Raw genomic sequence first — 24,528 nt, 5'->3', positions numbered from 1 at the left:
CACAGACAGTCACTATTTATTGGGCTGGGGGGGCTGTTTGTGCCTCTGGGTACTGGGAATGCCAGGGGGGCTGTAAGGTGCCACAGACAGTCACTATTTATTGGGCTGGGGGGGGGGGGCTGTTTGTGCCTCTGGGTACTGGGAATGCCAGGGGGGCTGTAAGGTGCCACAGACAGTCACTATTTATTGGGCTGGGGGGGGGGGGGGCTGTTTGTGCCTCTGGGTACTGGGAATGCCAGGGGGGCTGTAAGGTGCCACAGACAGTCACTATTTATTGGGCTGGGGGGGGGGGGGCTGTTTGTGCCTCTGGGTACTGGGAATGCCGGGGGGGCTGTAAGGTGCCACAGACAGTCACTATTTATTGGGCTGGGGGGGCTGTTTGTGCCTCTGGGTACTGGGAATGCCAGGGGGGCTGTAAGGTGCCACAGACAGTCACTATTTATTGGGCTGGGGGGGGGGCTGTTTGTGCCTCTGGGTACTGGGAATGCCAGGGGGGCTGTAAGGTGCCACAGACAGTCACTATTTATTGGGCTGGGGGGGCTGTTTGTGCCTCTGGGTACTGGGAATACTGGGACTCACCTGGGTCAGTATCCGGCAGCTCCTTCTGGTCCCTATTTCCCTGGAGCCTCTGGGACAGATTTACCCCCCTGGGACTCAGGGCTCCGACTCTGTGAGAAAAAGACCCATAAATCCTCTCATCACTCAGTGAGTAAGAGGGGTGGGGCATGACTGATAGGGGAGGGGCATAGGTAAATGAGGTGGGAGGGGAATAACTGAAGGAAATAGGATGCGAATGGCTGAATGAGAGGGAATGGGAGGGGCTGAATGAGAGGGAATGGGAGGGGCTGAATGAGAGGGAATGGGAGGGGCTGAATGAGAGGGAATGGGAGGGGCTGAAGGAGAGGGAATGGGAGGGGCTGAATGAGAGGGAATGGGAGGGGCTGAAGGAGAGGGAATGGGAGTGGCTGAATGAGAGGGAATGGGAGGGGCTGAATGAGAGGGAATGGGAGGGGCTGAATGAGAGGGAATGGGAGGGGCTGAAGGAGAGGGAATGGGAGGGGCTGAAGGAGAGGGAATGGGAGGGGCTGAATGAGAGGGAATGGGAGGGGCTGAATGAGAGGGAATGGGAGGGGCTGAATGAGAGGGAATGGGAGTGGCTGAATGAGAGGGAATGGGAGGGGCTGAATGAGAGGGAATGGGAGGGGCTGAATGAGAGGGAATGGCTGACCTGGACGTATGGTGAGGAGAGAGCTCTGTGCCCAAAACTTGGTCTCTAAGCAGATCTGTGTCTTTAAGGCCTGGAGAGATATAAGATGCACAGTCAGTGATACCCCACCCTACTAGGTGTATTACCCTGCCAGGCCTGCCCCCTCATCATGCCCAGTGGTGCCCGGCCCAGAATATAATGATCTCTCACCTGCATTCTGTCCCAGCTTTGAGACCCATTCATGGAGGAGAGAGGCCGAAGGGGCCTGAAGCAGGAACTCTGACCCATCGGGTAATCTGGGGGCAACAGGTCAGGGAAGAGTTAATTAGTCAGGAGCAATCAGATTATTAATGAGTATTGGTCAATGTGGGACTGGGAAAAAAAGAAAAGTAGGGCAAGATGGAGACAGTAGGGCAAGATGGAGACAGTAGGGCAAGATGGAGACAGTAGGGCAAGATGGAGACAGTAGGGCAAGATGGAGACAGTACGACAAGATGGGGACAGTAGGGCAAGATGGAGACAGTAGGGCAAGATGGAGACAGTAGGGCAAGATGGAGACAGTAGGGCAAGATGGAGACAGTAGGGCAAGATGGAGACAGTAGGGCAAGATGGAGACAGTAGGGCAAGATGGAGACAGTAGGGCAAGATGGAGACAGTAGGGCAAGATGGAGACAGTACGACAAGATGGGGACAGTAGGGCAAGATGGAGACAGTAGGGCAAGATGGAGACAGTAGGGCAAGATGGAGACAGTAGGGCAAGATGGAGACAGTACGGCAAGATGGAGACAGTAGGGCAAGATGGAGACAGTAGGGCAAGATGGGGACAGTAGGGCAAGATGGGGACAGTAGGGCAAGATGGAGACAGTAGGGCAAGATGGAGACAGTAGGGCAAGATGGAGACAGTAGGGCAAGATGGAGAAAGTAGGGCAAGATGGAGACAGTAGGACAAGATGGAGACAGTAGGGCAAGATGGAGACAGTAGGGCAAGATGGAGACAGTAGGGCAAGATGGAGACAGTAGGGCAAGATGGAGACAGTAGGGCAAGATGGAGACAGTAGGGCAAGATGGAGACAGTAGGACAAGATGGAGACAGTAGGGCAAGATGGAGACAGTAGGGCAAGATGGAGACAGTAGGGCAAGATGGAGACAGTAGGGCAAGATGGAGACAGTAGGGCAAGATGGAGACAGTACGACAAGATGGAGACAGTAGGGTAAGATGGAGACAGTAGGGCAAGATGGGGACAGTAGGACAAGATGGAGACAGTAGGGCAAGATGGAGACAGTAGGGCAAGATGGGGACAGTAGGGCAAGATGGGGACAGTAGGGCAAGATGGGGACAGTAGGGCAAGATGGGGACAGTAGGGCAAGATGGGGACAGTAGGGCAAGATGGGGACAGTAGGGCAAGATGGAGACAGTAGGGCAAGATGGAGACAGTAGGGCAAGATGGAGACAGTAGGGCAAGATGGAGACAGTAGGGCAAGATGGAGACAGTAGGGCAAGATGGAGACAGTAGGGCAAGATGGAGACAGGGGGGCAAGATGGAGACAGGGGGGCAAGATGGAGACAGTAGGGCAAGATGGAGACAGTAGGGCAAGATGGAGACAGTACGACAAGATGGAGACAGTAGGGCAAGATGGAGACAGTACGACAAGATGGGGACAGTAGGACAAGATGGAGACAGTGGTAATAATAATTTATATCCCTGAGTGAGGGGAACACCGAGGGATCATTATCACTTACTGCAGTCGGAAGCAGTTAGAGCGCTTGCTGTAGGTCGAGTCCGGGAAGCACGTGGCTCCGGTGAGGTGCAGGGGAGGAGCAGACACAGAGCTCTGCCGGAGAGAGAGAGGGAAAAGTCTTACTGAGAGCAGCGGGGGGTTAAATCTGATTTACAGGTATTTTGTTGTTTATAACCTGGAATCTGTGGTTACAAGAGACCAACTGCACCACTGTGAGTAACCCTTACCTTGCTGGAAAGCTTCTTATCACTGTAAAAGCAGAGTGTCCGTCTCACCAGCACCGCATAGTGCAGACTCCATGTGCGGCACGAGGCCTGGGGGGCAAGAAATTAACTGTAACTCCCTGAATTCTCTTGTTATGTCTCCTACACAGTAACCCTTCCAACACTTTCCCCTGTCTCTGCCCCTATATATTAGGTACCTACCTAGTGCTACCAACCCCTATTTCTGTAGGGAAATGAGAGCAGGGCAGGCAGTAACCCTTCCAACACTTTCCCCTGTCTCTGCCCCTATATATTAGGTACCTACCTAGTGCTACCAACCCCTATTTCTGTAGGGAAATGAGAGCAGGGCAGGCAGTAACCCTTCCAACACTTTCCCCTGTCTCTGCCCCTATATATTAGGTACCTACCTAGTGCTACCAACCCCTATTTCTGTAGGGAAATGAGAGCAGGGCAGGCAGTAACCCTTCCAACACTTTCCCCTGTCTCTGCCCCTATATATTAGGTACCTACCTAGTGCTACCAACCCCTATTTCTGTAGGGAAATGAGAGCAGGGCAGGCAGTAACCCTTCCAACACTTTCCCCTGTCTCTGCCCCTATATATTAGGTACCTACCTAGTGCTACCAACCCCTATTTCTGTAGGGAAATGAGAGCAGGGCAGGCAGTAACCCTTCCAACACTTTCCCCTGTCTCTGCCCCTATATATTAGGTACCTACCTAGTGCTACCAACCCCTATTTCTGTAGGGAAATGAGAGCAGGGCAGGCAGTAACCCTTCCAACACTTTCCCCTGTCTCTGCCCCTATATATTAGGTACCTACCTAGTGCTACCAACCCCTATTTCTGTAGGGAAATGAGAGCAGGGCAGGCAGTAACCCTTCCAACACTTTCCCCTGTCTCTGCCCCTATATATTAGGTACCTACCTAGTGCTACCAACCCCTATTTCTGTAGGGAACTGAGAGCAGAGCAGACGTGCCTGTCTGAGCTGTGAGTGACCTACAGAATGGAGAGTGTTAGCCCGGGTCCAGTAGGGCCTGGGCGGACACGTTCTCAGCGCGAGGCCCAGGCCTTGGGGCCTACAGTGGAGGGCCAGAGATCCACAAGAAACATCACTAAGCCCCAGGAGGAGAAAGCAGGGAGGAAGCCAAGATCCCTGGGGAGAGTCCCTGCAGCAGCCCCGGAGGAATGGGCCAAGCCGGCAGCCAGAGGCCACAGGGAAGCTACTGGTAAAGGGGAGAGTGGAAGTGGGAAGGAGGGAGGAAAGAGCCACAAAGGTGGAAATGTGCTGAAGAAGTGTGTGGGGAGGAGAGGAGGCAAAGTGGAAATGGCAGTAAGTGCAGACTCAGACAGTTCTGTTGTAGAAAGTTCTGCAGAAAATGTTACTGATTATGTTGTTACACCTGCATGTAAAACTGAGTGTGTGGCTCCCCCGGCAGTGACTGCCCCTCACCAACATGGGGCCCCTGCTGCTGCCCCTGGGGGGGAGCCAACCCTGCTGCCCAGTCACAACACATTGCTGGGTGATGTTACACACACTGCTGAGAGTACAAGTTGCACAATAACACAAACTGTTGGTGTACATACCCAAGATGGCGCATCTGTAAGTGCAGTACCAGCTCCCATAAACACTTCCCCTGCTCCATCCCAGGCTCCCACTGCTCTGGGGAAGGGAACTCCTTCTCTCCCTGGGGGGAAAGTGCTGAAGGAAGCCAGCAAGCAAGCACAGAATGCCAAACAGCAAGAGTCCAGCGGCCATCTTGGATTTCCTAAGCACATGGCTTCCAAACAGGAAGTGCATGGTGCTGGCGGCCATCTTGGATTTCCAAAGCACATGGCTTCTAAGCAGGAAGTGGATGTTGCTGGCGGCCATATTGGATGTGGCAAAGAGCAGAGCCAACTTCATGGCAGCCATCTTGGTACTCCCAATTTGAGTAGCAGCCATCTTGGAGGTGCAGAAGGTTTGCAGAAGCACAGTGGCGGCCATCTTACTACACCTGAATTGGAAGGCAGACATGTTGGTGCTCCAAGCCTGAATGTTAATACGCACAGTGCCAAAACAAATACCTTAGCTGGGCAGGCCATCTCTGTGCTTAAACAGTCTCCTTTTGAAGGGGACAAGATTGATAGTGACCAACTGATTCAGTCAATCAGACTGATGGGAGATCTGGAGGCAAAAAGGAAGCAGCTGAGTGTTGAGATGAAGGCTGCCTACAACCAGTACTCCTATGCAAAAGTGGAGGATCAGGAGTATTACTTGTCTAAAGTTAACCATCTAAATGCTGTAATGTTTTCACTGGATAAAGAGCTGGACAGCGTGAGGGGCCAAATAGGGCCAATGGCGGAGGTGTACGCCAACAGGAGGCGCTTTGAAGCATCTGCAAAAATCCTGAAGGAGCCGGTGCCGTACAGATCTCCCAGGCAGGTCTCCTCATCCGAGAGCGAGCGGGAAGGAAGAACGCCAGGGAAACTGCACCATAAGAAGACGGTTGTTGCCCAGATACATGCCCCTAATTTCGTCTTTACCCAGGAGGAACTGGCAACAGTGCAAGGGAAGGTGAAGAAGGGCAACCTGCCCCAGAGAGAGGTGGAGACTTGTTTTTTCCCAAGATGACTTTCCATCTCTTCCATCCTATCAGGAAAGTGGGGCCCCCCAGGGCCAAACCGAGGTTTCTGTTGTAAAACAGAGTGCTTCAGATGCTTCTGCTCTGGGGCATGGGGAGTGTTCGGATATGGAATTGACGGTAACACCTTGTGTGGATGGGCCGGTGGCAGTGAGTGTTGGAGTGGCAGATGGCAAGAAGGAGGAGCCTAGTGTGGGTGTGGCTTGTATGAGTGATGGAGAAAGTGATGGTGAGAATGCTGGGGTGGTAACGCGGTGTGTGGAGTCAGTTCTGCAGGAACCACAGGGCAGGGAGAGTGGAACTGCAGGGGCAAGTGATGTGGCAGTTGAGGCACCCTCTGGGGCTCATCAGTCCATTCCGCTTACTGTGCCGGTACCTGGTGTCTCCTCAGCACCTAATCCATTAATGCCACCCCCTCCCTCATCAATCCAGGCAAATAACGCATCCATGGGTAGAAACTCAGGCCAAAAGGCCAACCCCCCACAGCCACCTAATGCTTGGAATAGGCCCCTAAATCGAGTAAGAGTCCCAGGGGTGGAGCGGCGAGTTACTGGCCCAGTGTTCAAGCTGAGAAACCGCATTAGGCTGAAATGGGAAGGAGAAAGGGAGTCAATGCCCAGCAGGGATGTGATTGGGAAGGAGTTGCTGCTGAAACAGGCCACCCTAACCCCTGCAGATGTGAGAGCCTGCATAAAGAACTCCGAGTTGGAGTACGACATTGTTTTCAGGACCTCTAACAAACTTGAGTACTTCTGGCATGAGTATGATCACTTTAGATCCATGGGTCTCTGGAAGAACTTTAAGGTGATTCCAGTCACTAAGCCAGAGACCAAAAAGGTCACGGTTTTGTTTAAAAATGACAATGTCCCTCCTGAAGACATAGCAATATGGCTGGGCAGGCATTGTAAGGTTCTCTCCCCCCTCACTATGGACATAGACAACAATGGGTACTGGTCTGGGGGTTGGTGTGCTAATGTGGAGCTCCGAATGCGCTATAACATCCCTCAGCATCTCCCTAACTCAGTCTTTATTGGGGATGAGAGGGGAGTGGTCTTTTACCCCGGGCAGCCGAGGGCTTGTTTCAAATGTGGCTCTTATGGTCACCGTGCAAATGCCTGTGCAGTGGTCAGGTGTTCACTTTGTGGTGATGTTGGGCACATAGGGCGAGACTGTAAGGACGTAAAGTGCAACCTGTGTGGATTCTTTGGCCACTCGCACAGGGCTTGTCCCGAGGCTCTTCATAATATCAGGGAGAGTTGCCCTAATTTGGAGGAGGAGATGGCTGAGGAAATGCTGGAAGAGATCAGAGAGGAGCTTAGAGAATGTCAGCCCCCAGTCCAAGGGTCAGAGTCTCATCAGTCCGTAAGTCAGCCTATACTGGCCATAGAACCACACAACCCATCCCCACCTCCTCACCAACCCAAAGGTCCCAAGTCTGCTCCTTTGCCTCAGAGGCAAAGTTCTAAGCCCATACTCCTAAAATCTGGTTCTGTAGCTCCAAAATCCTCTGTCCCTTCTAAAGGAAAAGAATGGGTGGAAGTTGGCAGTGGGAAAGGAAAGCAGCAAGCCCCACAGAGACTAATTCCCTCCATGGAAATTGACCTCTCAAATAAATTTGCCCCTTTGAGTAGACAAAAATCTTGGGGGGAAGAAATGGAGGAACAGGATGAGCTCAAAAGAATGGAAAGGGAGGAGGAGAGGCAGGCTGAGCCGGAGAGATTCCCTTTGGAAGATGATCCAGTACATTCCCCTGGTCAATGTCTTGCTGAAGAATCTGATAGTGGGGCGGAGGGGGATTCCGAAAGCAAGAGTGGGGATGAGGGGGAAATGGACACAGGGCAGGAGCATGTAACCCAAAAAAGGCCCTCTGAAAGGCAGGGGGTTAAAACCCAGGTAAAGAAAGGTAGTGGGGGTGGTAACCTTTCTGTCGACACAGATGAAATTGTGTCTATTGGGGATGATGATCCTGTCCCTTCAGGTGTTCAGGTCAAAAGGTATGGGGACCTGGAGGGGGATACCAGTCAGGAGGATAAGAGACAAGAAGAGGCAAGGAAGAGAAATAAAAGATATAAACATAAATCTTAACCATGGTTTTCTCTCCACTCAGGATCATGTCTACCAATGTATCAAGTATGAAGTCGCCCCATGCCATGTTCCAAGTATATCAAGCCCTTGAACACTCCTCGGCAGATATCATTTTCCTCCAGGAAACCAGATTGGGATCCTCTGTGGATCTTCGGAGGGCTTCCCGGGAGTGGCATTGCGGTCCCAGCTTCTTCTCGATTGCACCAGAACCAGGTGCAGGAGTTGGGATCCTATTTCGGGGACATTCAGGGATCCAGGTGCATCGTCTCGTAGAAGTTGAGGTAGGGAGATGTCTCCTGTTGGATGTGTCAGTTGCGGGGCGCAGATTGCGGCTTATTAACACCTATGGGCCTCAGTCAGGGCTCGGGAGGAGAACTTTACTTAGGGAATTACAGCAGTACCTCCACACCTCCATCCCGGTCATCTGGGCTGGAGACTTTAACCAAGTCCTTAATGCTGCTGATAGATCAGGTCGCTTCTTTGATAAGCATGAAAGTCACTTCTTGAAGAACATGCTGCAGCAGGCGGATATGGTTGATGTCTTCACCCATGATGGTCGGGTAGGGAAACATACTTATCACTGTGCTGGGAAAAGTAGTCGGCTAGATATGGCTTTTGTCCAGTCAGGGGAGGTCTTCACAGAAGTTGAGGAAGTCCTTGTTGATTACTCAGATCATCTTGCTTTATCCTTTCTGTTGGGGGCTTCCTCAGTTCCAGCTAAGGGTCGGGGGTTGTGGAGGTTGAGTGCTGAATCCCTGGAGGGGGAGGCAGTTAGGCACTCCTTTGAGGCACTCCTTCAGCTCGAGTTGACAAGGACTATGCTTTTCGACTCTATGTCGCAGTGGTGGGAGGAGGCTAAGGAGTCATTCCGCAACTTCTTCCATAAACTATCTGTTGTTAGGGAGGGAAATAAGTATAAAAAGTACCTGTCCCTACGAAAGAAGCTTGAGTCTTATATTTTGGATGGGGTGGCAGGGGATAAAGTTTCCCAGCTGAAGCTCTTGATCAGGGAGCATCAGTACAGTCGCTACAGGTCTCTGGTTCTAGAGAGGGATTATGGTGGTTTCCATTCCCCTGATCCTTTTCGGAATTGCAGAGAGTCTGTGGAGAAAAAGGTAATAACTGGCCTGAAGGACTCCCAGGGTATAGTCCAGACATCCAAGGGTGGGATCTTGCGAGTTGTTCAGGCCTACTATGCTGACCTGTTTAAGAGCAAAGCTTTGGAGGGGGAGAAGATAAAGGCCTTCTTGGAGGGAACCCCGGGTCCTGATCTGCAGAATTTGGACTTTTCGTCTTTGGTGGCTGACATTACAGAAGATGAGGTCAAAATGGCGATTGACCAGCTTCATTTAAAGAAAGCCCCAGGCCCAGACGGCCTCACAGCCGAATTTTATAAGACCTTTAAAGACCTTTTGGCCCCAATTCTCGTGGAGGTCTTTAGAGACTGCCTGGGAGGAGGTGTCTTACCTCCCTCCATGAGATTGTCCTCCTTAGTGTTGTTATCCAAAGGCAAGGAGCCCTCGGATGTCAAGAATTGGAGGCCTATTGCCCTCTTGAACACAGACAGGAAGCTTCTCGCAAAGGTGCTTTTTTCTAGACTGATTTTGTTTTCAGGCACTTTATTGTCCCATGAGCAGTTCTGCACGGTGAAAGGGCGGAGCATCTTTGGGGCACTCTTGTCAATTCGTGAAGTGCTTGAAACATGCAAAGCTCAGAGTAGTGGGAGATATGTGCTAGGTCTTGACCAGGCCAAAGCTTTTGATAGAGTGGATCATCAGTACCTATGGGCCACCTTGCGTAAGTACGGCATCCCGGATCAATTTGTCGAGTGGCTCACTGTTTTGTACAGGGAGGGAGAGAGCTTCCCACTTGTTAACGGTTGGCGAGGTGAAAACTTCAGGGTTGAGACCGGGGTGCGTCAGGGTTGTCCTCTGAGTCCATTGCTGTATGTCTTTGCCATAGACCCTTTCCTGCGAGCGGTGCAGGCCTTGGATTTGGAGGGCTTTCGGGCCCCTCGTTGCCTGCCCCTGAAGCTGGTAGCCTACGCGGACGATGTCACAGTCGTTGTCTCACATCCTGAGGAGGTGAACTTGTTGACTGATGCCATCGAAAGTTACTCAGAGGCCTCCGGGTCGCTGGTCAACACTGACAAGTCAGAGGCTTTCTGGACTGTGGAAGGGGAGCCAGATTTCCCTCTTCCTGATTTTCAGCTTGCCTCCAAAGAAATTAGTATCCTTGGGGTCAAATTTGGGAGGGAAGACAATTCCAAACTCAATTGGGAATCAAAGTTGGATGCCGTGAATGCAAGGGTACAGCGGTGGAAAAAGTGGAGGCTGTCCTATAGGGAAAGGGTGAAGCTCATCAAAACTTACCTGGTCCCTCTCCTCCTGTATGTGTCTTTTGTTTATCCTTTGCCAGAAGCTTTCTATGCGAGGATCCACAGCCTGTTCTTCCAGATGCTCTGGGGGAGCAGGCTGAACCCTGTAAAAAGAGGGATAACCTACCTGCGGACAAAAGAGGGTGGGTTGGACATGTTGTGTCCTGTGGCCTTCTTTGGCACCATTTTCCTGAAGTTTAACTTTGGGCACCTGGGTCAAAGAACTGAAGTTCCGTGGCAAAGCAGTGTCAGGGCTTGGGTATCCCATTTTGTAGGTGACTGGTTACAGGGCGATAGGGTGAAGCAGGTGCGGGTGCGACATAGTCATCTCCCATCATACTTTGTCCTTGGGCTGAAGCTTTTGAGGAGATGGGATATCAGAGTAGATGATCTCGGTACAGCCTCCAGGCGCGCTCTTTATATGAGGGTGCTAGATGTCTACTTTGCTATTCCGCTCGCCTTGAGGGACTGCGTTGGGAACACTCTGGTCAGGAGCTTGCGTTTCCTCAATAGCAAGCGGTTGCCTCCCAAGTTATTTGACCTATCCTGGCTCTCTCTTCAGGGAAAACTCTTTGTCAGGGGAAATGTCAAGTATTTGTCGGTGGTCAACCGAAATTGCCCCTGGGGATGTGGTGTGGAGGAGTCCCAGGAGCATTTTCTGCAGCATTGTCCCTTGGCAAAGAGTGTGCGCTCTCAGGTCTCCCGAGCTCTCTGTGCTCCGCTCCTGGGCACCCTGGGCTATGCTGAACTGGCCTATGGTGTGTCGGCCCAACAGCACAGCCACGACCACGAGACGCTGTACCTGGTCATTACGGTATATAGGTACCATCTATGGCACGGGCGATGCCGCTATTCCTTTGGTTCAGATGTGACTCCTGAGAACATTGCTAAATCCATCATGGTGGAGCTAAGGTACATTCGATCGTTAGAGTCGGCTCGATCCTCTTGTACCCCGGCATTATGGGGGGGCTTTACCCTTTAGGCCTCACCTCTAGGCAGTTTCCTTCTGCTACTGAGTTGGTTTTTGTGTGTTTATATTTATTTCAAGAACGTGATACTGCCTTTTTGTTTATTTTTAGGCATTTTTGACAGATCCCAAGCCTTTGCCTTCATTATTATGGCGGAAGCCTTGGATTGGGTTTGGGGGTCTTCTTTTTCCTTTGGGTGGGGGAAGGGGTTAGGGTGGGCGTGGGCTTTGGACATTTTGCTTTGGTGGAGGGGAATGGAAGCCAAACTGGACAGAGACAATACTTTGGAACTGGCTATCCATTGGGTGTTGTGGGATTGGTGAGGGTGTGGGGAGGGGAGGCGGTCAATATGGACAAAGGGGTGGACTTTGATAGTTGGCCGTCCTCATGTGGGTGGAATGGGGAGGGAGTAACAAGTGAACTGGTTATGATTAATTCAACAAAACCCTTACTTTTGTATTGTTAGTATAAGAATTGTATTGTTTTGTTTCTTATTGTAAGCATTTTTATTTTTAATAAAAATTCCTATATATTAGGTACCTACCTAGTGCTACCAACCCCTATTTCTGTAGGGAAATGAGAGCAGAGCAGGCAGTAACCCTTCCAACACTTTCCCCTGTCTCTGCCCCTATATATTAGGTACCTACCTAGTGCTACCAACCCCTATTTCTGTAGGGAAATGAGAGCAGGGCAGGCAGTAACCCTTCCAACACTTTCCCCTGTCTCTGCCCCTATATATTAGGTACCTACCTAGTGCTACCAACCCCTATTTCTGTAGGGAAATGAGAGCAGGGCAGGCAGTAACCCTTCCAACACTTTCCCCTGTCTCTGCCCCTATATATTAGGTACCTACCTAGTGCTACCAACCCCTATTTCTGTAGGGAAATGAGAGCAGGGCAGGCAGTAACCCTTCCAACACTTTCCCCTGTCTCTGCCCCTATATATTAGGTACCTACCTAGTGCTACCAACCCCTATTTCTGTAGGGAAATGAGAGCAGGGCAGGCAGTAACCCTTCCAACACTTTCCCCTGTCTCTGCCCCTATATATTAGGTACCTACCTAGTGCTACCAACCCCTATTTCTGTAGGGAAATGAGAGCAGGGCAGGCAGTAACCCTTCCAACACTTTCCCTGTCTCTGCCCCTATATATTAGGTACCTACCTAGTGCTACCAACCCCTATTTCTGTAGGGAAATGAGAGCAGGGCAGGCAGTAACCCTTCCAACACTTTCCCCTGTCTCTGCCCCTATATATTAGGTACCTACCTAGTGCTACCAACCCCTATTTCTGTAGGGAAATGAGAGCAGGGCAGGCAGTAACCCTTCCAACACTTTCCCTGTCTCTGCCCCTATATATTAGGTACCTACCTAGTGCTACCAACCCCTATTTCTGTAGGGAAATGAGAGCAGGGCAGGCAGTAACCCTTCCAACACTTTCCCCTGTCTCTGCCCCTATATATTAGGTACCTACCTAGTGCTACCAACCCCTATTTCTGTAGGGAAATGAGAGCAGGGCAGGCAGTAACCCTTCCAACACTTTCCCTGTCTCTGCCCCTATATATTAGGTACCTACCTAGTGCTACCAACCCCTATTTCTGTAGGGAAATGAGAGCAGGGCAGGCAGTAACCCTTCCAACACTTTCCCCTGTCTCTGCCCCTATATATTAGGTACCTACCTAGTGCTACCAACCCCTATTTCTGTAGGGAAATGAGAGCAGGGCAGGCAGTAACCCTTCCAACACTTTCCCTGTCTCTGCCCCTATATATTAGGTACCTACCTAGTGCTACCAACCCCTATTTCTGTAGGGAAATGAGAGCAGGGCAGGCAGTAACCCTTCCAACACTTTCCCCTGTCTCTGCCCCTATATATTAGGTACCTACCTAGTGCTACCAACCCCTATTTCTGTAGGGAAATGAGAGCAGGGCAGGCAGTAACCCTTCCAACACTTTCCCTGTCTCTGCCCCTATATATTAGGTACCTACCTAGTGCTACCAACCCCTATTTCTGTAGGGAAATGAGAGCAGGGCAGGCAGTAACCCTTCCAACACTTTCCCCTGTCTCTGCCCCTATATATTAGGTACCTACCTAGTGCTACCAACCCCTATTTCTGTAGGGAAATGAGAGCAGGGCAGGCAGTAACCCTTCCAACACTTTCCCCTGTCTCTGCCCCTATATATTAGGTACCTACCTAGTGCTACCAACCCCTATTTCTGTAGGGAAATGAGAGCAGGGCAGGCAGTAACCCTTCCAACACTTTCCCCTGTCTCTGCCCCTATATATTAGGTACCTACCTAGTGCTACCAACCCCTATTTCTGTAGGGAAATGAGAGCAGGGCAGGCAGTAACCCTTCCAACACTTTCCCCTGTCTCTGCCCCTATATATTAGATCCCCAACTCACCTTCTTGCCCCCCTGCTGCAGGATGTGTTTCCTCTCCAGGGGGCCCTCCATCAGCTGGAAGTCGAGTTTGCGTGGGAGCTGTAAGGAGAGAGAATAAAATACATAAGGCAGCAGGTAGGTGACTATTGTACACTGCATGGAGGTTGGGGGTTATGAGGAGCAGCAGTTGGGTTTGGGGGAAATGACCCGTAGCAAGCCTTATAGTGTTTGGCTGTTAGTAACATAGTAAGTTGGGTTGAAAAAAGACATAAGTCCATCAAGTTCAACCATAATGCCTGTATATAACCTGCCTAACTGCCAGTTGATCCAGAGGAAGGCAAAAACCCCATCTGAAGCCTCTCTAATTAGGGTCAAATGCAGACTCCAGTTCATCTGCCCTTGGGGGTTATATGTCTCGGTGGGTGCAATAACCTGGGGGAAGTTTGCCCTGGGGCATTTACAGGCACAGAGACTCTTAGTCTGTGTCTTGAGGCTGATGCAGCATTAGGTACATACGGCAGGTGGGGAACTTAAAGGCGAACTTCACCCCCCCAAAAATTGTTTTTGCATGATAAAAGATAATATCATTCTAAGCAACTTCCCATCATCCATTGTGTCTGTCTGTCCCTTTCCCTTCCCTGCACTGCTGGTTCTGACTCCTGATACAACTCCCCAATACCCATTCATCCCTCATTCTCACTGGGTTTATAGTTCTGTGTAACTGTCACTGTGTCTGTCCCTTTCCCTTCCCTGCACTGCTGGTTCTGACTCCTGATACAACTCCCCAATATCCATTCATTCCTCATTCTCACTGGGTTTATAGTTATGTGTAACTGTCACTGTGTCTGTCCCTTTCCCTTCCCTGCACTGCTGGTTCTGACTCCTGATACAACTCCCCAATACCCATTCATTCCTCATTCTCACTGGGTTTATAGTTCTGTGTAACTGTCACTGTGTCTGTCCCTTTCCCTTCCCTGCACTGCTGGTTCTGACTCCTGATACAACTCCCCAATATCCATTCATTCCTCATTCTCACTGGGTTTATAGTTATGTGTAACTGTCACTGTGTCTGTCCCTTTCCCTTCCCTGCACTGCTGGTTCTGACTCCTGATACAACTCCCCAATACCCATTCATCCCTCATTCTCACTGGGGTTATAGTTATGTGTAACTGTCACTGTGTCTGTCCCTTTCCCTTCCCTGCACTGCTGGTTCTGACTCCTGATACAACTCCCCAATACCCATTCATCCCTCATTCTCACTGGGGTTATACAGTAAATGCCATTGCTACTGTTTGTCTGTCCATTACTCTTCCCTCCTCGATTTGCCACATTACAGAGAGAATCCATAGGAACTCCATTTCCCACAATGCCTTGCACACTTCTGTCCTGCCCCTGATTCTTAGAGCTGTTAATGGCAGAGCATGGAACAACGCCCCCTGCTGGTCGTTTCGGCCAACTGGCGACAGTCGACTGAACATGAACATCACATGACTTCCTTTTCTCAGGGAAATTCATGTTTAACACTGTAGCCAGCAGGTGGCGCTGTTGTATCGAATGTAAATGAAACCTGCTTGAAAACTTATTTCACTGCTTTGCTTGTGTGGCTTAAATTTGTTTTAGGGGCTCCTGTAACCCCCACCTTCCATTGTGCCAGGATTCACCCTGTGGGCTAGACAGAGGCTCCTCTCATCCAATGGCATTCCCATGGCCCTCACTCCTGGTTCTCCCAGCAGCCTCTGGGGTGTATTTATTAACACTGGAGACAAACATCATCAGTGACTTTGCCCATAGCAACCAATCAGATCTGTTCTTTTGTTTTCTAACTTGTAGATTGGTGATTGGTTGCTATGGGCACAGCTACAGGGCATCAAAGCTCTTACCCCGGGGCTCCTCAGTTCTAGGGCCCCAAGCCGTGGCCCTTAAGTTAGTGTTGAAGTTGTAAGTAATTATCCCATTTGGCCGGTATTGGCTTTATGTTATATATAATGAATAATTACCCCCTATTGTAAAATATAAGGATTAGGGGTGCACTGGATCCAGGAATCGATTCGGGATTTGGCCTTTTGCAGCCGGATTTGGCCGAATCCATGTACCTGGGCGAAGTGAATACAGGTCATGGAACTCCCAGGTAAGTTATAATATCCTTATAGTTTTAACAGGGGGTACATTATTTATTATAATACACAGGTGGGTGCAATGCAGAGATTCAGCCTGTAGGGGGCGCCAGAGAGATCTAGGGGCTGCGTTCGGGCTCCTGTTACCTCCAAGCTGAGAGTTACAATCAGCCCCCAGCGCCCCAGAAATGGACAGAACCCCCAGTCTCACCTTTGTGCTTCTCTCTCCCTTCGTCTCCTCTCTCTCCTTTTTGCCGAGAGGGGCCGGATCCCACGGACCCACCGTTGGGCAAGAACCCAGTCTGGTACCAGTGGGGTCTCGGGGTGCTTGGTTCCCCCCCGCGGGTGCCCAGATGTTACTCTCCTTTGCTGAGTCTGCTGCCAGGGCAGAACTGGGCAGAGTGAAAGTGGCCACCAACATGTTCTTTTTGGCCACCATCACTACTTGACCACTCGGCACCTTCTCACTCTCGGGCTCTGGGGCCTTTGGCCAACTGCCCACTTTCCCCATATTATGGGAGGTGTTTGGGGGCCCACAGCTGGCAGCGTTATTCCAGATGCCCTCCAGCTCCTCGTCATCGTGTTCCAGAAGCTCATGGTCCGGGTGTAGAACCTCTGGGGCAGAACCTGATCTCAGTTTCAGGGGTTCCCTTATTGCGGTGTTGGAACCCGGAGAGGCAGAAAGTTCTTCCAGACGAAGGGGCTGATCCGTATCAAGATGCCCAAAATGGCACGGAGCGTTGGTACTGCCCATTGGCATCACCCTGAATGAACAATCATCTCCATGAGGAGCCAAGGGAACGTGGCTAAAGCCCCGACCTTCACGTCTCAGGGAACCACCAGATCCATTACTGTCCTCCTTGGCTTTGGCGCTACCCTGATCCAGCGGGGCATCTAGGGCAGCTCTCACTGTGTCCCACTGTGGCCCCAGCTGTTCATGGAGGGCCCCGATGGGCGAGAGTCTGTCAATCTCAAAGCTGAGAAAGTCCTCACTTGCACTTTCCAGAGCCTTCAACTCATTGCCGGGGCCTTTTCCATAACCATGAAGGTTCTTCCTACAGTAGCCGGGGCAGTTATTTAGCTCCTCCATCCAAGCACTAATGCCCTGGGAATGTCTCCCCTGGGGCAGTTCTGCTTTTCCCTGATTGGCTCCCTGCACTTGGGCTTCAGCCATTGCTGGAATCTCCTTGGCCAACTCAATGCTCGGTGTGGAACCCAGGGAGCCGCGACTGGGGGGCAAGATGGACCTTCCCAAATCTGCCTTCTGCCTGGAGGTCTCGGCTTTCATCACCCTTGGGCCAAAACCCAAACATTCGGCATCGATATCTTTAGCCAGTGGGTTCTGCACATAATGTGGACTTTCTGCTGCTTCTGGGACTTTTCTCTGTTGCTTCGGTGGCCAAGTGTGGCTTTGGCTTCTCTTGGCATCTTCTGGGAATGGCCGGACTGGCCCAGAACCCATTCCCATGATCCCCTGGACTGTGCGCCTCTGGCCTTTATTCCTTCTCTTCAAACTGCTGAAGAGGCTGTTGGCCCTGATTTTGGGCACGTTGGGCCCCCCGGCCCGAGGCTTGCAGGGCACGGAATACTGGTCACAGGCTCGAGATTTCTTAGCCGGTCGTGGCACGGTCAGACTTTGGCATGGAGTTGGCCCTGGTGGCTCACCGTCCGTCCCATACAGGGGCCTGCCGACCTGCACAAAGGGACAACATGATTGGTGCCGACCCACAATCCCTCGTAAGATTTCTGCCAAAGATCCTAAAGGTGAATGAACCCAAAGCGGCCAATAGAAACCCTTGACCAGTCCTACTGCCCCATATGGCCCAGGGGCCTCCAGTTACATCAATATAAAGGGTAAGTAAAGGCACCACACGGCAAAACAATACAACACTTTGTTAATGCACTGAAACCACTAGGTGGCGCCACAATCCTGTCTGCGTGAGAGAAAACACCATTCCCCACAGATGGGGGGCTTGGGGGCTGTACCCCCTTACAGGCCAAGCAGGTTAAATCAGTAGCCCAATATGATAGGCAGGGTTAAAGGGGAAGATAACAGGCATCACTGCCCCACGGCACAATCACACCATGCAACCCAGGTAGGTAGGCACCCAGGTAAGTAGGTTACCTCTTCCACACAGGGGAGCGACACCCTTTTCTTTCTCTTTAAACTACCAAATGTGCTTTCTAATAGCCCCTGGCACCGCTTCCAAAAGGAGCCGGAAGGTCTGGGGAGAGGCTGCTGCCCAGGGAAAAGCACAATGAGGAGACGTTTATACAGAGGTCACAGGTGTGTAAAGGGGAAATCTGCCCCCCAGAAAGTCCCTGAGAGATTGTGTGACTGTTACCCCAATGTTTCTATATATCTGTAACCTTGTTATGGGCTAAGGGGGCCCAGCCTGAAGGCCAGTTAGGGGGGGATTTGGGGTGCTTATTTGTGCCCTGGGTACCCCTGGAACTATAGCGGGGTGACTGTTACCCCAATGTTTCTATATATCTGTAACGTTGTTATGGGCTAAGGGGGCCCAGCCTGAAGGCCAGTTAGGGGGGGATTTGGGGTGAGTGCTTATTTGTGCCCTGGGTACCCCTGGAACTATAGCGGGGTGACTGTTACCCCAATGTTTCTATATATCTGTAACGTTGTTATGGGCTAAGGGGGCCCAGCCTGAAGGCCAGTTAGGGGGGGATTTGGGGTGAGTGCTTATTTGTGCCCTGGGTACCCCTGGAACTATAGCGGGGTGACTGTTACCCCAATGTTTCTATATATCTGTAACCTTGTTATGGGCTAAGGGGGCCCAGCCTGAAGGCCAGTTAGGGGGGATTTGGGGTGAGTGCTTATTTGTGCCCTGGGTACCCCTGGAACTATAGCGGGGTGACTGTTACCCCAATGTTTCTATATATCTGTAACCTTGTTATGGGCTAAGGGGGCCCAGCCTGAAGGCCAGTTAGGGGGGGATTTGGGGTGAGTGCTTATTTGTGCCCTGGGTACCCCTGGAACTATAGCGGGGTGACTGTTACCCCAATGTTTCTATATATCTGTAACCTTGTTATGGGCTAAGGGGGCCCAGCCTGAAGGCCAGTTAGGGGGGGATTTGGGGTGAGTGCTTATTTGTGCCCTGGGTACCCCTGGAACTATAGCGGGGTGACTGTTACCCCAATGTTTCTATATATCTGTAACCTTGTTATGGGCTAAGGGGGCCCAGCCTGAAGGCCAGTTAGGGGGGATTTGGGGTGAGTGCTTATTTGTGCCCTGGGTACCCCTGGAACTATAGCGGGGTGACTGTTACCCCAATGTTTCTATATATCTGTAACCTTGTTATGGGCTAAGGGGGCCCAGCCTGAAGGCCAGTTAGGGGGGATTTGGGGTGAGTGGGTATTTGTGCCCTGGGTACCCCTGGAACTATAGCGGGGTGACTGTTACGTATGGTACCAGTATCTGTCCTTTCCAGGTCTCGGGTTCAGACTTGGGCTCAGCCAATCAGGTGACTTTGCTACAATGTAAATGAGGGAATAATGGAAAGTTGCGTAGAATTCAGATTCCCAGGGGCAGGCGGTGGGCAGGGAAAGGGCATATGCCAACATGATCAACAGTAGAACAGTGGCACCCCGTGGGGGGGCAGAGAGAGATGCCACCCTTACTCCGCCTACTTACCCCGTGGCGCTCTTCATGCTCCTCCCCGGGGCCCCCAGCCACAGATGGAAACTCTCGCGGTTCCAGCCACACGGGTCCCTCAGAACATTTGGATCTTGAGGTTTCTTCTAGCAGTTCTGCCCCCAGTGGGCTGTGGCTTTGGGGGGCGCCAGAGAGCAGGCGGAGGTGCTGCTCCAGAGACATGGGGCTGTGAGTCTTCCTCCCGTATCTGCGCAGCGTCGGCCCCTTGGGGGGCACAGGGGTGGGGCCCTTACTGTGCAGCTTCTCAAATGCCTCTGGGGGGATACTGGCCGGGGGGTTTGATGGTTCCTCCTACAGAAACATGGGAGGGGGGGGGTTAGAGAATGAAGGGGCCCATTGGAAAAGCCCCCAGTTTGACCGAGGGGGACGTTGAATTTTATCTCACTGACCTGCACAACCGGACTGGGGCCCTGAGCGTTATTGCCCCTCGGCCACTCGGCCTCCTTGTCTCCCGGGGGCTTCTGCTTCTTCTGGCAGCGCCACCTCATCAGCACCCAACTCAGCATCCCCTGCAGCTCCTCCAGGCGCTCCTTGATCTGGGCGACCAATCAGGGTGAGAAATGGAGCGGGTCAGCCATTAGTGAGTATAAAGATACAGTGTGGGGGTAACTAGGGGCAGTGGGGGGCAAATCCCCCTATAGATTCATACATCAGACTCAACCCATTGTCCTGGAGGTGCAGATGCTGAACCAACAACTCATAGTACCAACTGGACCAACGACTCGTAGCACCAACTGGACCAACGACTCGTAGCACCAACTGGACCAACGACTCGTAGTACCAACTGCACCAACGACTCGAAGCACCAACTGGACCAACGACTCGTAGCACCAACTGGACCAACGACTCGTAGTACCAACTGCACCAACGACTCGAAGCACCAACTGGACCAACGACTCGTAGCACCAACTGGACCAACGACTCGTAGCACCAACTGGCCCAACGACTCGTAGCACCAACTGGACCAACGACTCGTAGCACCAACTGGACCAACGACTCGTAGCACCAACTGGACCAACGACTCGTAGCACCAACTGGACCAACGACTCGTAGCACCAACTGGACCAACGACTCGTAGCACCAACTGGACCAACGACTCGTAGCACCAACTGGCCCAACGACTCGTAGCACCAACTGGCCCAACGACTCGTAGCACCAACTGGACCAACGACTCGTAGCACCAACTGGCCCAACGACTCGTAGCACCAACTGGCCCAACGACTCGTAGCACCAACTGGCCCAACGACTCGTAGCACCAACTGGCCCAACGACTCGTAGCACCAACTGGACCAACGACTCGTAGCACCAACTGGACCAACGACTCGTAGCACCAACTGGCCCAACGACTCGTAGCACCAACTGGCCCAACGACTCGTAGCACCAACTGGCCCAACGACTCGTAGCACCAACTGGCCCAACGACTCGTAGCACCAACTGGCCCAACGACTCGTAGCACCAACTGGCCCAACGACTCGTAGCACCAACTGGCCCAACGACTCGTAGCACCAACTGGCCCAACGACTCGTAGCACCAACTGGCCCAACGACTCGTAGCACCAACTGGCCCAACGACTCGTAGCACCAACTGGACCAACGACTCGTAGCACCAACTGGACCAACGACTCGTAGCACCAACTGGACCAACGACTCGTAGTACCAACTGGACCACTGACACATAGTAACAACTGGACCCAGGCCCGGATTTGTGGCGAGGCCCAGTTGGTACCACATGAGCAGGCGGCCCAGTTGGCACTTTATGAGTGGTTGGCCCAGTTGATGCCACATGAGCGGCCGGCCCAGTTGATACTGCGAGGCAGACCTGAGAGGGAACTGCATTCTAGGACATACCCCCCAGGTAACACAGGGACCCTGAGAGATCGTACCGTGTGCGCAAGGAAATGCTCCTCCCCAATGAACTTCCAACCAATCCCGGCTAATTCCTCGAACTCCTTCAGCTTCTCCTCAATTCTTCTCTCCAGCTCCTCCCTCCACATCAGGGACACGCCCTCTTTGGGGCTTTCCAGAAAGATCTGAGATCTGGTCTCCTCTGTCCAGGATCTGAGAAGTAACGAGGGAGACTTTAACTGGGTGCGGCCCCTACTGTGCCAGGGGTGGAAATGGGGTGCTGTACTGACGGGGGGCAGGGGGCACTCACAGGGCAGGGGGGCACTCACAGGACAGGGGGCAGGGGGGCACTCAGGGGGCAGGGTGGCACACAGGGGGCAGGGGGGCACTCACAGGGCAGGGGGCAGGGGGGGCACTCACAGGATGGGGCAGGGGGGCACTCACAGGGCAGGGGGGCACTCAGGGGGCAGGGGGGCACTCACAGGGCAGGGGGGCACTCACATCATGTCCAGGTAACTCTGGAAAAACCGTAGGAGCTGGGAAGCTCTCTGCATCCTGGAACTGTTCCCCCGAACCCCATCCTGTAGCTGCACCCAGGCCCCGAGCGTCTCCCCCACATTCCTGCCCATCATCTGGGTCTTCTCTGGGCACAGCTCCTGCACCCGCGCCAACTGCTCCTCTAGTCTCGTCACCTCCAGCCGCAGCACCCCAGAAATGTCAGCCTGTGTGGGGCAATACAGGTCAGCACCCTTAGCAGGGTATCACCGGTACCAACACAGGGGGTGCAACACCCCAATATCCCAGTAGGAGAAGCACAGGGGGTGCAGCACCCCATTATCCCAGTAGGAGAAGCACAGGGGGTGCAGCACCCCAATATCCCAGTAGGAGAAGCACAGGGGGTGCAGCACCCCATTATCCCAGTAGGAGAAGCACAGGGGGTGCAGCACCCCATTATCCCAGTAGGAGAAGCACAGGGGGTGCAGCACCCCATTATCCCAGTAGGAGAAGCACAGGAGGTGCAGCACCCCAGTATCCCAGTAGGAGAAGCACAGGAGGTGCAGCACCCCAGTATCCCAGTAGGAGAAACACAGGAGGTGCAGCACCCCAGTATCCCAGCAGGAGAAGCACAGGGGGTGCAGCACCCCATTATCCCAGTAGGAGAAGCACAGGGGGTGCAGCACCCCATTATCCCAGTAGGAGAAGCACAGGAGGTGCAGCACCCCATTATCCCAGTAGGAGAAGCACAGGGGGTGCAGCACCCTATTATCCCAGTAGGAGAAGCACAGAGGGTGCTGCACCCCAGTATCCCAGTACACTGGTTCCATGGCAGTACCAGCATCGGTGCCAGCAGGGCGGTGCCAAAGTATCTGGGAATAAGCAGGTAACTCGGGGGCAGTTAAACAGTGAGTATATAGGATGGATCTGCAGGGGTTAAAGGAACAGTAACACCAAAAAATGAAAGTGTATAAAAGTAACTAAAATATAATGTGCTGCTGCCTGCACTGGTAAAAGTTGTGTGTTTACTTCAGAAACCCTACTATAGTTTATATAAATACCCCGCTGTGTAGCCCCGGGGGCAGCCATTCCTGCACCGGTACAGCTGGGGTGTTTGCTACAGAAACCCTACTATAGTTTATATAAATACCCAGCTGTGTAGCCCCGGAGGCAGCCATTCCTGCACTGGTACAGCTGGGGTGTTTGCTACAGAAACCCTACTATAGTTTATATAAATACCCCGCTGTGTAGCCCCGGGGGCAGCCATTCCTGCACTGGTACAGCTGGGGTGTTTGCTACAGAAACCCTACTATAGTTTATATAAATACCCCGCTGTGTAGCCCCGGGGGCAGCCATTCCTGCACCGGTACAGCTGGGGTGTTTGCTACAGAAACCCTACTATAGTTTATATAAATACCCCGCTGTGTAGCCCCGGGGGCAGCCATTCCTGCACTGGTACAGCTGGGGTGTTTGCTACAGAACCCTACTATAGTTTATATAAATACCCCGCTGTGTAGCCCCGGGGGCAGCCGTTCCTGCACTGGTACAGCTGGGGTGTTTGCTACAGAAACCCTACTATAGTTTATATAAATACCCCGCTGTGTAGCCCCGGGGGCAGCCATTCCTGCACTGGTACAGCTGGGGTGTTTGCTACAGAAACCCTACTATAGTTTATATAAATACCCCGCTGTGTAGCCCCGGGGGCAGCCATTCCTGCACTGGTACAGCTGGGGTGTTTGCTACAGAAACCCTACTATAGTTTATATAAATACCCCGCTGTGTAGCCCCGGGGGCAGCCATTCCTGCACTGGTACAGCTGGGGTGTTTGCTACAGAAACCCTACTATAGTTTATATAAATACCCCGCTGTGTAGCCCCGGGGGCAGCCATTCCTGCACTGGTACAGCTGGGGTGTTTGCTACAGAAACCCTACTATAGTTTATATAAATACCCCGCTGTGTAGCCCCGGGGGCAGCCGTTCCTGCACTGGTACAGCTGGGGTGTTTGCTACAGAAACCCTACTATAGTTTATATAAATACCCCGCTGTGTAGCCCCGGGGGCAGCCGTTCCTGCACTGGTACAGCTGGGGTGTTTGCTACAGAAACCCTACTATAGTTTATATAAATACCCCGCTGTGTAGCCCCGGGGGCAGCCGTTCAAAGGAGAAAAGGCACAGGGACATAGCAGATAACAGATAAAACACTATTGTATTCTACAGAACTTATCTGTTATCTGCTATGTAACCTGTGCCTTTTCTCCTTTGAATGGCTGCCCCCGGGGCTACACAGCGGGGTATTTATATAAACTATAGTAGGGTTTCTGTAGCAAACACCCCAGCTGTACCGGTGCAGGAATGGCTGCCCCCGGGGCTACACAGCGGGGTATTTATATAAACTATAGTAGGGTTTCTGTAGCAAACACCCCAGCTGTACCGGTGCAGGAATGGCTGCCCCCGGGGCTACACAGCGGGGTATTTATATAAACTATAGTAGGGTTTCTGTAGCAAACACCCCAGCTGTACCGGTGCAGGGCAACAGTGCATTATATTTTTATTACTTTAAAGCTCTTTTATTTTTTGGTGTTACTGTTCCTTTAAGGTTGCACTGGGTTGGGAGCTGCCATGTTGAATCCCACAGGTCTCACCTCGAGCTGCTGCTGCTGAATGAAAATTCCCTGCAAATCCTTTAGTTCTGCCCGACTCTTCCCCAGCGCGAACCCTCTCTCCCTCTCGTCTGTCTCTTCCTTCAACTCACTCAGTCTCTTCTGCGCCTCTCCGACTTGCGCTCTCACTGCCGACAGCTGGAAAC

General features: G+C 52.2%; 1 protein-coding gene across 1 annotated transcript in view; it reads right to left on the bottom strand.

Moving 5' to 3' along the window:
• Positions 1 to 523: 523 nt before the first annotated feature.
• The window catches only part of LOC100494783, a 41,549-nt gene continuing 17,544 nt past the window's right edge, over positions 524 to 24,528 (bottom strand). The window contains exons 15-27 of the mRNA XM_031902042.1: positions 24,365 to 24,520; positions 21,728 to 21,948; positions 21,265 to 21,439; positions 19,772 to 19,918; positions 19,362 to 19,673; positions 17,838 to 17,951; positions 15,924 to 17,405; positions 13,620 to 13,697; positions 3,175 to 3,261; positions 2,949 to 3,040; positions 1,418 to 1,503; positions 1,229 to 1,298; positions 524 to 668 (exon numbers count right to left, since the gene is read on the bottom strand). Of these exons, the coding sequence (XP_031757902.1) occupies positions 524 to 668; positions 1,229 to 1,298; positions 1,418 to 1,503; positions 2,949 to 3,040; positions 3,175 to 3,261; positions 13,620 to 13,697; positions 15,924 to 17,405; positions 17,838 to 17,951; positions 19,362 to 19,673; positions 19,772 to 19,918; positions 21,265 to 21,439; positions 21,728 to 21,948; positions 24,365 to 24,520 (3,165 nt within the window). The remainder of the gene's footprint in view (positions 669 to 1,228; positions 1,299 to 1,417; positions 1,504 to 2,948; positions 3,041 to 3,174; positions 3,262 to 13,619; positions 13,698 to 15,923; positions 17,406 to 17,837; positions 17,952 to 19,361; positions 19,674 to 19,771; positions 19,919 to 21,264; positions 21,440 to 21,727; positions 21,949 to 24,364; positions 24,521 to 24,528) is intronic.

This window comes from Xenopus tropicalis, chromosome 5 (genome assembly GCF_000004195.4).
Source record: "Xenopus tropicalis strain Nigerian chromosome 5, UCB_Xtro_10.0, whole genome shotgun sequence".
Lineage (NCBI taxonomy): Eukaryota > Metazoa > Chordata > Amphibia > Anura > Pipidae > Xenopus > Xenopus tropicalis.
Note: the sequence above shows the minus strand (reverse complement) of the source record. Positions and strands in the feature narration are given on the sequence as shown.